This window comes from Nesoenas mayeri, assembly GCF_963082525.1.
Source record: "Nesoenas mayeri genome assembly, chromosome: 2".
NCBI lineage: Eukaryota > Metazoa > Chordata > Aves > Columbiformes > Columbidae > Nesoenas > Nesoenas mayeri.
In genome coordinates this window covers 122,442,512-122,457,455 of record NC_137543.1, presented here as the reverse complement: position 1 = coordinate 122,457,455, position 14,944 = coordinate 122,442,512, and the positions used below count along the sequence as shown (strand labels likewise).

Sequence of the window (14,944 nt, the reverse complement as noted above, 5' to 3'; positions counted from 1 at the left end):
AAGCAGAGAGCCCATACATGAAACTAGAGTCCCTGAGACATACCTGCTCTTTAATGATGGTTAATTCGGAGACAATGTTCTTCACACTACTTTCTCTGTCTTTTTTGTCCTTTCCAAATGCTGGATTGCGTAAATTTACTTCTTTCATTGCCAGGAGATTTTGTCCATTATGTTTTCTAACCTACAAAAAAAGATATAACCCTTGTAAAATAAATATAGAATGTGGAGAGAAAGGATATTGTTATGGCTATCAGATTAGTTATCAGAGTCATAGCTGTTCATCTGTATGATGTGAGTAGTCAAAAGGACTGGAGCCCCACAATGCTGGTTAGCAGTAGACTACCAAACTTGCCCCAGTGTTTGAAGGAGCATTATCTGTGCCCAGTGTTGCTTTTCAGATAAAATATGCTTGAATTTCAGTGTTTTTACACAGATTTGTTAGCCTTTACAACAGACAGAAATGCTGTTTGTGGAAAGGGATTAAAGTAAAAGTAGAAAACCTAAGAGATACACTGGTCAGTCTTATAAATACAAGCAGGGACAAACAAAAACACAGCAAATACTAACAACATGCCCAGATCTACAAAGGCCTTTTCACACCTGCATTCCCCTGCTGAAATTCAAAGGATGGCAGTGGCTAAAATAGGTACCGGACCCTCTTCATGAAGCCTCCCCTCAAATCTGTAAATTAATACCAAAAGGGAAGTTTACCTTATATACGCTTCCAAAAGCTCCACTGCCGAGGTGCTCTAAAACTGCATAATTGCCTATATGTTTTGTAGGTGCCTTATTCTGATTCATGCTCTTGATACTTTCAGCAATTTGCTTCAATTCATCCTCCTGGTTATGAATGGAACCACAAATAAATAAATCTAAAATATTTCGTGCCTTTCTTGTGTGAAGAATGTGCAAAGAATACAGCTTCTTAGTGCTATGAATGTTTTTACTTACCTTTAATAAATTTAGCTTTGATACCAACTCTTCATACGCACTGATATCACGCACATAGTGTCCAATATCAATGAAGGTTTCAAACAAGTCAGTAGGGAAAAGTCTACAAAGGTTTAAATGTTGATACAGTTTAGAAACAGTGGTACGCATTAGCTATTAGTCTACAGCAGAGACTTTTCAATGTTTATTATTACAACTTACTTTTGAACCTGGTAAATAATACAGTTATTTTTCACTAATCTGTTCAGATATTAACCGTCCAACACTACATACATAGGAGTTAAAGGACCTTTCAAAAGTCAGACTTCAGCCTCTATGGGCTGGATATTAATATAAATACCAGTTGTCTAAACAAGTATAAGCCTCTTTAAAAATCAGTGTACCTCCTAAGTTTCCAGTTATTTTCCAATTTTTTTTAATAGTACTTTATATTATGCTTGTCACTTTAGCTGAGTTCCTTCTTGTAATGCATTAAATGACAGGATTAACATTTGTCTGCATCTAAAGAATCATGACACCCATCTTAGAATTTTTGTCCAAGTAGTCTATTCTTAAAGAAGAAAAGGGCTGAAAAAAGCAAAATCTAACATATATTACACAATATTTGATTAGTGACTTGCTTAACTGAAGGTTTGCTTCTTTTTAAAGTTCAGGCAGAAGCAGAAATACAGAAAATTATGGCACTTGGAGAAATATGAAAGACAGTAGATCAGCCCAGATGTATCACTTTCTAAATTTGAAACCAACCATGAACATTCATTACAAACTGGGGCCAATTCAGTACAAAATCCTCTTTTTTAAAAGTAAAAATAACAGAAGTGTTACATTTAGAATTCTAGTAACTTACGATGCAGAATAAAATCATAGAGAAACACTACTGATAGTCAGACCCCCCTAGGCAGTGATTACCATCCTAATCCCACAAATCATAGCGCTGGGTTTTATACGGCCTTTGTAGCCAACCTGGTGAAACTGTCATGTTACTAATAAAGATGGGTGATTGATTAAACACATTTTCTCCTTATTGATCCAAACATTTCAGCAACACTCCTAAGTGAACTGGCTTGATGCAAAGTCATTCCCATGTGAAAGAGTGGAAGGCTGAGAGAAAAAATTTACTGCTCCCAGTCACTTGCTGCTATCCACAGCTGGAACTTGTATCTGCTAACCTTCAGGATAAAAGTATGGTTTATCTCTAACAGTATCAGATCTATCCTCAACACATTCTAAATGTTGATTTATGGGGGAGGAAGAAGCCCCTACAAAGTTAGCATCTCTTGCATGCATACAATGGAAGTCTCCACACTGAACATCTAAATCTTGCACTGATGCAATGCAGGAACAGCTGTCTCTAGCAGCAGACAGAACAGAGGTTGCCCGTTACTATTTTTATTTGCTGAAAATAAATGACATTTCAAAACCCAGGTCTTTCTGCTTGGACTTATGACTTTTGAAAGCTATCCTAAAGGGGTTTCACAAAACATTTTGTTAACATACCTTTTAAAGATATGTCGATTTCTTTCCATACTGAAGAGAAATCTCAGAGCTCTGAGAGCATAACACTGCAGCAGGAAAAATACTTAAATTAATGACAAATTTATACACAAATGGAAAAGCCACTGATAAACGTCAAGGATTCCCCTTGACTTTATACATTGATATGTTTTGTACTTAAATGACTAGTAGATAACCTTATTAACCTGATAATGAAGAGGGTAAAAATACATAAAGTTCTTCCTGTATTTTAAAAGTTGGCAGGGCCATTTAGGGTTAAAAAAAAAAGGGGGGGCAAAAAATAAATTGTGCAACTACAACTATAGTACATGCTGAGGAACATTTAAGTCTTAATCATCTCTTCATTTGCAGATAGCTCAACATTTGAGACCTGCTCTCTTCTCCAGTGCTGAAAAAGGTAAATGTAATCAGTGGGTTTTTAATGATGCACTAGAAACAGCATTTTGTGGGGTTTTTTTTCTGAAAAATGTAGTGTAGAACGCCATAAGTTATAACAGAGGACAAAAAAGAAAAAAGAATATATGAAGTTCATATCTACAGAGATATTTATGTACCTCATTTTCTGTCTTTATGTACCTTAGTTTCGATATGGTGTCTACTGAAGAAATTTGATTTTTAAAACAGCCACTGGCAGGTAGTTAACATGTATGCTTTTATGCAACTCATCTTTAATTCTATTTATCAAGAGTCAATAATGGCACATACATGGCTGACCAAACAAAGATGATGGTGTAAAGTAAGCCAAAGGGAAATAAGATACTGGTATCTAAAACAATGCAAATAGCATATGCCTTTAACATAGTTTAGGATTACTGTATTGCATCAGTGACTAAAACACTACCACAGTCCAGCATGATAATCCCTATTTGGACAATGGTAACTGTGAATTAGTGATAATAGCAGAATTAATCCCTACATTAAAAACAAATCTTTCAATACAGAGAAAAGGTATTAAATGAAGAAAATAAAGACCAAATGCTACTTTTGAAGGAAGCAGGATACTTGAAAGTTTACAGAAAAGTTCAAAGTAAACTCCCCATCACAGGAGCAGGATGGTGTGTTCCGATGTCCAGCATTCCACTGAGTCACAACTTTGCTGTACAGAACAACCCAGACCAGCTGGGCCAGAGTCTCTACATTCAAAGTTTTTCCCTTTAGAGACTACACATAGATCTTACCGTAGAAAGCCCATTAGTGAAGGGACATGATAACAGATTAATGAGACAAACAGATATTTTAAATGGCAATAATATTTGTCTTTCTCACACTAGCATAGTGAGATTACTATTTAACATTTGTGATATGCTTCAGTTAAGGCATGATCATTTTATATATGCTATGTATGCAGAATAAATGACTGGTATCACTGTCACCCTTGAGGTAATGGAGTAAGATCACTTAGGTAGCATGGTAGAAAAGAAGCTGAAAATTTAGTTGTTGAAAACACAGACAATGGAGTAGTAAAGAAACCAGAGCATTGTGAGAATGCTAAGAGAAATGCCTGTAAAATTCAAAAAGGGTTTTCCAATAGCTGCAACCATTTTGCATAACAGTAATGATGACAAAGGCAACACAGAGAGCAGTGTGAGAACCTGAACAAGGTTTCACTAAAAAAAATACTTCTTATTGTTTGCGTGAAATGGATTTAGTTTTCATATATGATCATTAGGTTCATTATTAATTCACATGGCTTCAGGTCTAAGTACAGTGGCTTAGTATCTCTTGTGAGTTATTTTCTGTCACATTCTGCTGGAATCTAAGAATGTCAGTGGGCATAAATTAAGCTCCTTACAGTTGTATGAGGCAACACCACTGAGCATATGCTCCAGTTTATTAGACTCCATATTAGTTTCTTGTACAGTCTAGGAAGATTTTTATTTATCTTAGCCCGGAGCTGATTTAACTGAAGTGCACAGTAAGACCTCATTGCAGAAGAAGGGTACCTAATCCATGGAATCTGCACTCCAACCCTAATCTAGAACAACTGTGATGAGAAAGATGACACTGCAATGGATATTTTAATTTTTTTTGTGGAAATTCTTTCCCTTGCTATCCAGGCATGTCTACCTGATTAGATAGTTGAGTAGTTACGTAGCCCTGTTAGTGTAGGGCTATGCCAGAACAAAGACCAGGTGAGAGGCAGGATCCACCTGTGCCAAAGACCTCCTCACACTTGCCCATGGAAAGGCAACTGGAGCAGCAGCAGTTGTGTGCATTCCTGAACCCCAGACCACTATTTTCCTGTAGCTTAGAGAGACACCAACACCACTTCACAGAGGCTGGAGAAGAGCTACCAGATAATTAATTGCTACAGATAATGTTTTGCAGAGTCATAGAATACAAGGTTGGAAGAGACCTCGAGGATCTTCCAGTCCAACTTTTCTTGGCAAAAGCAGAGTCTAGACAAGATGGCCCAGCACTCTGTCCAGCTGAATCATAAAAGTGTCCAATGTTCGAGAATCCACCCCTTCCCTGGGGAGATTATTCCAATGGCTGATTGTTCTCATAATGAGAAATCTCCCCAAGAGTATCTTGTACCCATTACCACTGGTCTTTTCCATGTCACTCTTTTTAAAAAAGGTGTCTCCATCTTCTTTGTAGCTACCCTGTAAATACTTGAACATGGTGCTAAGGTCTTTTAGCCCAAGTTGAGCCAAACCAGTAGATTTAGAGGGGTATCAATATGCAAAACCAAGAACCATTCTATGCTTACTAGCACTATGTTTATCCTACATTTAAATTTGGTCTAGTTCATGTGCTATTTTCCTGTAGTTCATTCAACCACAGTAAGATGATCCAGAAAGAAACATATTAGTACAGTATGAAATCTACAGTAGTTCCAATGAAGATCAAAGCAATAAAAAGATTATCTGATGCTGGGCAGCCTGAACAAGTGGAGGAGAGATTATCACAAGAAAAATACTCATCTTTCTTCATAGCATATGAGGTGCCAAAAAACATCAGAAAAGGACACCAGAAATTGAGTCATTATTTAACTTTCAGTCTCTGGACATTTGTTATTCCTGGGTTTATTTTAGTGGTTTTTTTTTTTTCCCTGTTCAGTAAGATTTTTTTACTGTGCATTAAAATAAATTTTAAAATTGTGAAAACTTCTCAGGGACTGTTTGGGGCTTTCAATATGCAAAGGAAAAAAAAAAAAAAGATAATTACCTGTAATAAATTAGCTTTCTCAGGATTCCTTTCTTTGTTTGGTAAAATCAACTTTGCTATTGTATATATTCCATTTGCCTGGAAACAGAGAAAGGTCAATATTAATAGCACTCCTCTGCATAGAAACCACAAATAAAAAGCAATGTTATTTCAGGTAAATCAGAAGGTAATACCAATTGACAAGTTCTGAACATCCTACTGCACACCTAAATTATAGGCCCAAGTGACTTAAACACACATGAGATTGAAATCATAGTGACATTTAAACTGATACTGCAAAGGGTTTGTGAACAGATAATGAAGCAATGCTTTTATCTCTAGAGGTGAAGTCAATTGCAGCAACAGATCTCCCATCACCATGTGGATATTTTGAATTATGAGGAACCACAAGCCACAACAAATATAAACTGAAGAAACACCATAAGGGATAGCCTGAAGAAAATGTCTATGCCTTCAGCAGGATTTTGCGAAATCCATACTGTATTTCAGCTTCCATTTTCATGTAACCATACTTGTGTCTTTATTAATGTATCCATTGTGTTGGTTTGACAGGTGGGCAATTGTAGATTTAGTTTCAGTACTGCTCCCAGTTATTTGACAAGCTCTTTGTTGGAAAATACCCTCCCCTCTCTAGCAGAGTTGGGGGGAAACACCTGTCAGCCCCGCAGAGGCTCTGCTGTAGTTCCTGACATATTTTCTTAAACTGTTCCTGAAGGTAGAGTTGAGCTAAGGTCTTAGGCTGTGCAGTAGAGCCCTTGAGTCATAAATACATCTGGCCTGCTACCAGGACTGCTCCAGACTGCTATCGAGGCTGTAAGTCGAGGCAAGGACACAGGATGGACAGCAGCCACTGCAGAAATAAATGGTTCTCAACTGCCTGAACCAAGAATTCTTTGCCACTTAATGAGATAGACCTTTAGAAGCCACCTAGCTCGACTTTCTCAGCACATAACTGAAAGAGCTGCAAATCTTGTTCTTCTATCTGTTTTTAACCTGAGTTCCTTCATTTTGTTCACCATGCAGCTCTCAAATTATATTAGCACAGAGAAAGAAGCAGAGTTCAAAACAGAATAGGTTGTTGTAGGGTGGAACTCCAGTTGAAGTGACCATGCTTGAAGTGATGTCCTGACCTGAAAGAGGGAGACTGCCTGGTGTTTTGACAAAGGGAGAGGTCATTGTCTTTTAAACAGGATGAGTGGGGAAAGAAGTTAAGCTTGAAACACCTTTTTGCAGCCTGCACATCGACCCATCAATTTGTAAGCAACTTACTGACACCACAGTTCTCATGCACTGCTATAGCAATGCAGAAAAACTCTATGTTAAAATCAGGCTTTTATGTCCCAAATACCCCAGTAGTTACTCTCTTTTCAAAATATATCCAATTTAGGTAAGTGATATTTTATTTTGATGAAACAGGCTCAGCCTAAAATGTACACAGTTACATTGTTTAAATAAAACATTGTCTAAATCAGTAGGGTTTATTGATCATTTTCGTACTTAAGATACATAGATATATTTTTCTATACTTACTTCCATTCCTTTCCTCTTAACCAATACATTTGAAATATACACAGACTTCACTCCCAATCATAGTTAGAGCTCTTTGTTCTCTCGATTCCTCTAAGAGTATCTCTAGTTGGGTTTTAAGCGCACTCAAAGGCTTTGATCACTGATTTAACATCTGGAGTATAAGAGCTGGCTCCAGATTTTAGTTGGTATTAATGCCCTAAATATTTGTGTCTTTGACTACGTGTGGAATATATACCAGGGATTTTAAGAACAGTTTTCAGAATCATAGATTCTAGCTGATTTAAACACTAAATTTTAAAACGCAATTTAGAAACACAAGCTTGGGCATGGAATGCCAGGAAGTTATCTCAGAAATACCAGACTCTGAGGAAAGGAGAAATTGTGAAACAAAGCACCAAGATGAAGCTGCACGGATTTTGTTTTAATAAAAGTCATGAAATTCAGAATTTGTATTTCTCAGTTAATTCAATGATTACTTTTATTTACCATCTTATTTTGACTATGGCAAAAGCACGGCAAGAGATGCCAATCAAAGTGAACCCTGTCCAAATACAGCTGTTTATTCGCCCAGACAACTAAATACACATGTTGATACCTTTGTGTATATGTGTCTGTGTGTAAATGTATAAGGAAACAGAGATAGTAAAGTTATATAAAGGCAAATTTTCCACTGTCTTTCAAATTAATTTTGTTTGTTAAATAAATGATGTTGGCAAATAAGAACAATTAAGGCAAATGATAAACTATAATGTCCTACTTAACTGAATGAAATCTTCCTACCTGTACTACCTGGTATGCGTTAGTCTCATTGAGCACCAGTTCAGTAATTGCAGCACAACAAGCTAGAATAAAAATTCAGATGCAACATTTAGGGCCAGATTCATAAAGATATTCAGATAGTGTGGTGAGATAACCTTAGCTAAGGGCCAAATGCCCATCCAGCTGCTCATTCACTCCTCTTACTTAAAAGGACAGAGGGAGAAAATAGGATGGAAAAGTTCCTGGGTCAAGATAAAGACAGAGATGTGGCTTACCAGTTACCATTACAGGCAAAACAGACTTGACTTGGGGAAAATTAATTTAATTTATTGCCAATTAAAATAGATTTTGATATGGGAAAAAAAAAAATGAAAACACCACTTAATTCCCCACACTGTATTTTTTTCCTTCAGACTCATCTTCACTCCCGTCTCTGTCTACCTGGATCTGGTGGATGAGAGTTACGGTCAGTACATAACAGTTCCACTCTGCTGCATCTTTCTCTTCACACTTCTCCCCTGTCTAGCATGGGTCCTCTCCACAAGCTGCAGTGTGAATACCTGCTCCTCCGAGGCCTCTCCCATGGGCTTCAGGGGAATCTCTGCTCTGGTGTCTCCTCCTCCCTCTCCTGCTTTTCTGAATTTGGCATTTGCACTGCTATTTCTCACCATTTTTTTTCCTCTCCTTCTCTGCTTGCCCAGTGTTTTTACCATTTCTCAACTACATCTTCAGAGATGCACCATTGGCTTCACTGATGGGCTTAGCTTTGGCTGTGTCCAGCACAGGACAATCCTTCGCCTCTTCCCAGAGAGGCCACCCCTGCTAAGAAAACCTTGCTACCTACACCCAATACTGAAGGCCAAAGAGATCAACACGTACTCAATCAGAAATAAAAAAAGACCTATGTAAGTTCAGCACTACTTCTTTCCTAGGACTCCTAAAGGAAAACAGAAGTAACCCAGAAATATGCTCCATGCTGACAATACTTTTGGTACTGCAATTTATTTCACATTACCAGCTCTTCAGGGGTAACATTCATTATATTAAAAAACATGGCTTATGTTACAGCTTTCAGGAAGATACTGCAAAGTCGCATGTAATCCTACGAAGGATATTTTGCAATATCCCTCTACAGCCACTGGAAAAAGACATGATCCTCTGGAAGACCTTTCAGAAGGGATAGTTGACCTGTTGTTGACAAATATCCTCTAAAAGAGATTCTCTCCATAATTAATGAGGAATGATCACCTGACTGGTAGTCTGTAAAATACCACTTTGAAGGAGTCCCATCATAATCAATTCATGACTGATCTACCATAGTAAATTTGATTAGAGGGGAAAGTATGATTAAATAAAAAATAATCTCATGTGAAAAAAAATAGATTTTAAATATATATATATTTTTGAGATATTTTTACAGGTAGAAGAAACATATACAATTCCCATGTACATACTTAATGCTTTGCTTCTTTCTAAAAAAAGGTGTGTTTTTTGAAAATATGTGCTGATTTTGCACATACAGAAATAAACACAGCTGACTTGGTGCTCCTAGCCCCTAAATCAGGCAAAAATGTTTACAATTTCAATTGTGAAATATTCTTAATCCCTTTGGGCAAGCAAACATATAAAAGAGGATTAGGCCTTACAAACTTACCTGCTTGAAGTGAGACAGTATTTTCTTGCATCTCATCAGGACTCAAATCATCTGACAAATGAAGATGATGGATTCTCCCTGCTGCGTTTGCACTAGATAAACTTCCAACTGAAGAGCGATCAGAAACGAGATTCCTTTCCCTGAAAAAAAAATAAACAAATTGCAGTGTAAAAAAAAAAAATAGTGGCTTAACACGTATTTGTTAACCATTTTTGAAGTTCTGAAAAATTGTGTGTTTTTTCACTAAATTACCTAATACACTTTGAAAAAGCAAACAAGCTGTTAAACAGAAAATTCCTTTACCATGTTCCTCAATTATATTCACAATTCTAGCTCACTAAATAGGAGTCTAATTACCAGGGAAACTGACTAGGCAGTAATGATATATTTATAATCTACTCATTATTTAGTTTATACTCTGAAAATATTAAAAACACTTTAAGATAACAATGAAATATGCATAGCTAAAAAAATATTGCTTATTCATTATGTGCTAAATAGCCTTTTAATTTCTACAGACATCACATACAACTGAACAAAAAAAGAGATGCTATTTGATAAAATAGTGCTTGGTCAAATATAAAAAGGCAATACAGCCTCATATAATGGCCATAAGGTTGAGGACTGAACACCTACCCCTGTAATATGTGAAGGAGCTGCTTGATTCCACCCCAAATCCGGATTTCTGCACTCATCTCAGGGTCTTCACAAATCTGTACTAGAATCCAAACTATACTCCATAGAAGTTTGATATGATCAGAATGGAGTAAACTGAGCAAGACTGGAACTCCTTCATATATTTTTATTTGCTTTTTGACTTGCGACCCTGCACAGAGGAGACGCAGCAACTCTGCTGTGAGTCTAAAATGAAACCAGCAAGAAATGTTAACGATACGATAATGATCATAACCTTGTCTTGCCAGTTAGCAAAGGGGGAAAAACACATCAAAAGTTTATGAAAGGAGATCTGCTTCCTACTAAAAAAAAAAAAAAAAAAGTTAAGGAAAACTGGTTAAAGTCACTGTAAACTGGTTGTCCACATTCTCACAAGGGATAAAATTATATTTACATGGAGTCTGACAGCCAGCATAGGCAGCCAAGTACACATAGCCAGGATGGAGGGGCCAGGTGGGCTGCAGTCATCCATGGTACCAGCTTCTGGATAATGGCAAGAGTCCTACAAGTAGCACAGACTGCAGGCACATGTCAAGTCCATCTGTGGAATTAGAAGAACTCCACAAACAATCATAATTCTTTTCCAGCATGGTCTGAATATTATTTTTACAAAAGGCGTTCGACATATAATTCAAAAGGTTTATACAAGATTTCCATTAACTTCACGCCAATTAATGTGGACTTTCCATAGAAAATACAGTCAGGCATTTTCATTTCCACTTTAAGCGAAAAAGCTGCATGTGTGTTTGATTTGTGTGTTTAGAGTCATTTTGCTTCCCATCTACATGACACAGTATGTTTGGGATACATTCAAATTCTTGTTTTCATAACAAACTTTTGCTTTACATACAATCTAAATAATTTCAAACCCAGAAACCAAATAAATTCTACTGGTATATTCAATTTCTTTATCTTCAGTCATATGTAAAATAATTTACATGCATGAAATAATTAAGCATGAAATTGTTAAAAATCTCTTCAGAATTTTAAATGTGATAGTATAAGTGACACATCAGATTTGAGAGTCTCTTGGTTTCTTACCGACACGCAGATAACCAATATGCAGATAGTAGGCTTAGCTGAGATGAAAGGATATTTAAAGAACCAAAGGAACCTTTATGTTTTTCTGACTAAAGGGAAATGAGGTCTGATCCATCCTCTGCCTTAAGCTACAACTGCTATATTTCTTGCAATTTTTTACTAGTTTCTGTCTCCATCTAACCACTCAGGTCTGCCAGGAACAAAGAGGTGACACACCAAGAAAAGCAACTGATGTCGCTTTATGGTAACACTGCAATTTATTTGCACTGCACCATAGGCCATAAGTGGAGAGAGAGGAGACAGCTTATAACGAAACTACTAGAAAATATTTTGCTCTATCAATATCTGGCTGAAAATACATAGGTATCAGAACCTTATGTTGAATATATTAAAGTGGCATACTATCTAATTCCTCTAAATAAACATCTCCCTAAATGAAAAGGTAAAAACATATTTTAACACAATTAATCTACAAGCAAAGTCTCACCTTTTAGAAAGCAAATCGTATTCATGTAATATCACCAGCAAGTTCTCAACAATGGTGAGCTCACTTATCTTCTCCCTACATTCTGGACTGCAAATTGATTATTCCTGGTATTTGTATCAAATTAAATTATATGAAAAAAACCCACATTGCTCTTTAGCCTCCTTCCTTATACATTCAACCAATAATTTTTTTCTAAAGTCTTATGTAATAATGTCATACTGTGCACAGTAATATATAAAGCCACAAAAATATGCTGGGTGACAAAGCAATAACTTCCAATTTTCCCAGTTTAAAAAAAAAACCCAAAAATTAATGCATAAAAGTAAAGACATAAGTGTATTTCATTTTTTTCATACTAGAAATTAAGCAAATGAGGTACATTTTTAGAATCAAATACAATTTTCATGAATATTTGTAATATTCAGTCCAATATCCAGTCCAAATACAACACATTTAATTCTGTGAAGAAAGTTAAATAGAAGTCGAAAACGTATGTATAACATCATTTAAATCAATGTTGATATTAAATATATATATCTATATATAGATATATATAGATATATATAGATATATATATATATATAAACTGAAATAGAATGAAAGAGATTTGGGAAAAGATAAAATCCAGAGAAAACTTTTAAAGTAAATTTCTACTGATCTCAAGGACTTGCGCCTATTCTCTTCAGCTTTGTAATTTTCCTTATGATTTTTCATTTGAAAGATAAGGTTGTTATACAAGTCTAGAAGTCAGCAGAACAATACTTTAAAAGTAGCAGCTTTTCCTCTATAAAATTATTAAGGATGAAAGCAGCTGTTATCTTCCATTTCCTTTTTTTCCCTCCACACCAGGAAAAAGGCTTATCTTTATTTTAAAAAGCCATTAGTAAAGAAAGTATATACATACACGGATTTGAGCATATGCATTCATTATTTACTACACTGAACAATATTCTTGCTGGCTATCGTGAGGCATTGTTGTATCAAGCTCTGCACAAAATATATTTATATGCAGAAAGTCAGGAAGAATTTCAGAATCCTGCATAGGGATTGCAAAGAAGGATTCTATGACTCCAGTCTTGCAAAGTTCTCCACGTGAGCAAGAAGTCTGCTGCAAGTACCAAGCTTCCTACTTATTTTCTACTGCTTCAGTATAAAATTAAGCACATTTCATAGATCTACACAGAACAAGGCCTCATTTTTAAAAAAAGTCTTTCTGATAAACAGCAGTTTTAATATTGTGTCAAGAGATAATATTGAAATGCTTATCGTGAACCTACCTTTCTGCGAGGCTAGTCAGGGCAAGGAGTGCACCCAAGAGCACATTGCTGTCTCTAGCAGATAACAAATTTACTAAGGTCTGGAAAATGAAACACGAAAGAAGATAAATAAGAATCCTGCTATTTTCTTTTATGACTCAAACATATATAGAGGTATTTATCAAAAAGTCAAAATTCAGGTAGCAAATGCTCACACAATACACTAAAAGTCCTAGGCACATTTAAAGTACACTTAAATACACACTTACAGACTAATAATACACCCAGTGCTAGGACAAGCAAGGATGTTTCTTCTCAAACAGCAACTAGCACCTCTCTTGACTGCTAAAGCATCTGTTTAACTTAATACACCATTGTAAAAATCTGTTCCTATGTAAAACACTTCAGAACTCTAAATCAAGGCCTCGTGAAGCAAAACATTAATTTTCAGCTTATATTTAAATAATGCAGTATGTAATTTAGGGCCTTGCATATATTCCGCTAATGTTTTATATCAAAATAAATTTCATATTTGTTTAGGTCCTATAAAAATCTATGTCATAGTAATGTAGCTAAAGACAGTGTAAACATCAGTACCAATTTTTATAATAAGGAGTTTAGTCCAAACATTTAAGATCTATTTCTCTCAAACAACCAATAACCATGCATCAGTCCAATTAGCTTAACCACAAGAAATAATTGTTATGATATTACTAATACATCTGTAACACACAGAACTGAGATTATCTTACTTTAAAAGCTTGGCAAGGTAAGGAATTTACTCCCGCTTAGATCAAATCTGAAAAAGCATAAGTCATTCATTAACTAGTTAATTAGTCATAATTGGCAAGTTTATAAAGCACTTACTTTATGTGCTCCACTTGCTATAACCCATTGTCTTTGATCTTTAACAGCAGCAAGCTTTTGGAAAATGTCTATGGAACAAAGGAAATCACGTAAATTGAAGCCTTACCACTTAATATTTTTCATTTTACTAATCATAATAAAGCAAAACACCGGATATGTTCTTTGAACCATGACTATCTCATTTCACTCTGTTACTTCAGTGCGTGAAGAAGTATTAACTTCTTAAGGAAATATGACTTATGTACAAAACCAAGATGTGCATCTCCACAGCAATTTCAGTTTTTACTTGTGTGATGATGCCTACAATGAATTTAGTAATATCTTTCTTAATGATCATCTCAAGTATTTAAAACATCTTAAGCCTCACACAAAAAGTTTTAAGTGCCCTTATAATCTATGCTATCAGCTGTAACGCTTACATGTCATGTTGACCAACTTGTCCACATTATGGTGCTTTTCTCCGTAATCAAGATAGCCATTTGCTACCATTTCCATATACTACAAGTAGGGGAAAAAAAAAAAATAAAGGATTACATTAAAAATAAAGTTTTAAGAATTCATAAACCTAGGTCTGTTATGCACAGAAATAGCCCATAGGTGGTGCATCTGTTTCACGAAAAAGCTGAGTCTGCAACTTCCCACACACTTTTGCTGTAAAACTTGTCAGGGAACAGAAGAGATCTTGGAAGTTTAAGAAACAAAAAAGCAAGTCTGAAATTCTAGAAGGGGAAGATTCACTGAGACTATCAAATATGATGACCCTACTTCTAGTGCCAAAATGCCATTCTTTGCAAGCTGCTAGAGGTTGATAAGGGTTTTCTGGGGAATTACCACTCCACGTTTCTGCTCTCAGACCTTTCTCTCAGCATCTACTACTGGCCACTGTTTGGAACAGATGGATCTTCAGTCCACAGAGCTGACAGGCTCAGACTCCACAAAACCTACATAACTGCAGGGGGGAGATTTTTTATATTTTAACATAGCCAAATGATGGGAAATGGTGGTCAATCTTTTTTAACAACCCTCTTAACTACCCAT

The 14,944-nt window shown here is 35.9% G+C and overlaps 1 protein-coding gene across 1 annotated transcript in view; it reads right to left on the bottom strand.

Annotated features, from left to right (window-relative positions):
• NEK10 (NIMA related kinase 10) overlaps nucleotides 1-14,944 on the bottom strand; it is a gene marked incomplete at both ends in the record, with an annotated part of 91,049 nt that overhangs the window by 68,723 nt on the left and 7,382 nt on the right. The window contains 12 exons of the mRNA XM_080339512.1: nucleotides 44-181; nucleotides 712-840; nucleotides 952-1,054; nucleotides 2,449-2,513; nucleotides 5,638-5,715; nucleotides 7,948-8,009; nucleotides 9,581-9,720; nucleotides 10,217-10,441; nucleotides 11,784-11,870; nucleotides 13,061-13,140; nucleotides 13,907-13,974; nucleotides 14,326-14,404. Coding sequence (XP_080195638.1) covers nucleotides 44-181; nucleotides 712-840; nucleotides 952-1,054; nucleotides 2,449-2,513; nucleotides 5,638-5,715; nucleotides 7,948-8,009; nucleotides 9,581-9,720; nucleotides 10,217-10,441; nucleotides 11,784-11,870; nucleotides 13,061-13,140; nucleotides 13,907-13,974; nucleotides 14,326-14,404 — 1,254 coding nt within the window. The remainder of the gene's footprint in view (nucleotides 1-43; nucleotides 182-711; nucleotides 841-951; nucleotides 1,055-2,448; nucleotides 2,514-5,637; nucleotides 5,716-7,947; nucleotides 8,010-9,580; nucleotides 9,721-10,216; nucleotides 10,442-11,783; nucleotides 11,871-13,060; nucleotides 13,141-13,906; nucleotides 13,975-14,325; nucleotides 14,405-14,944) is intronic.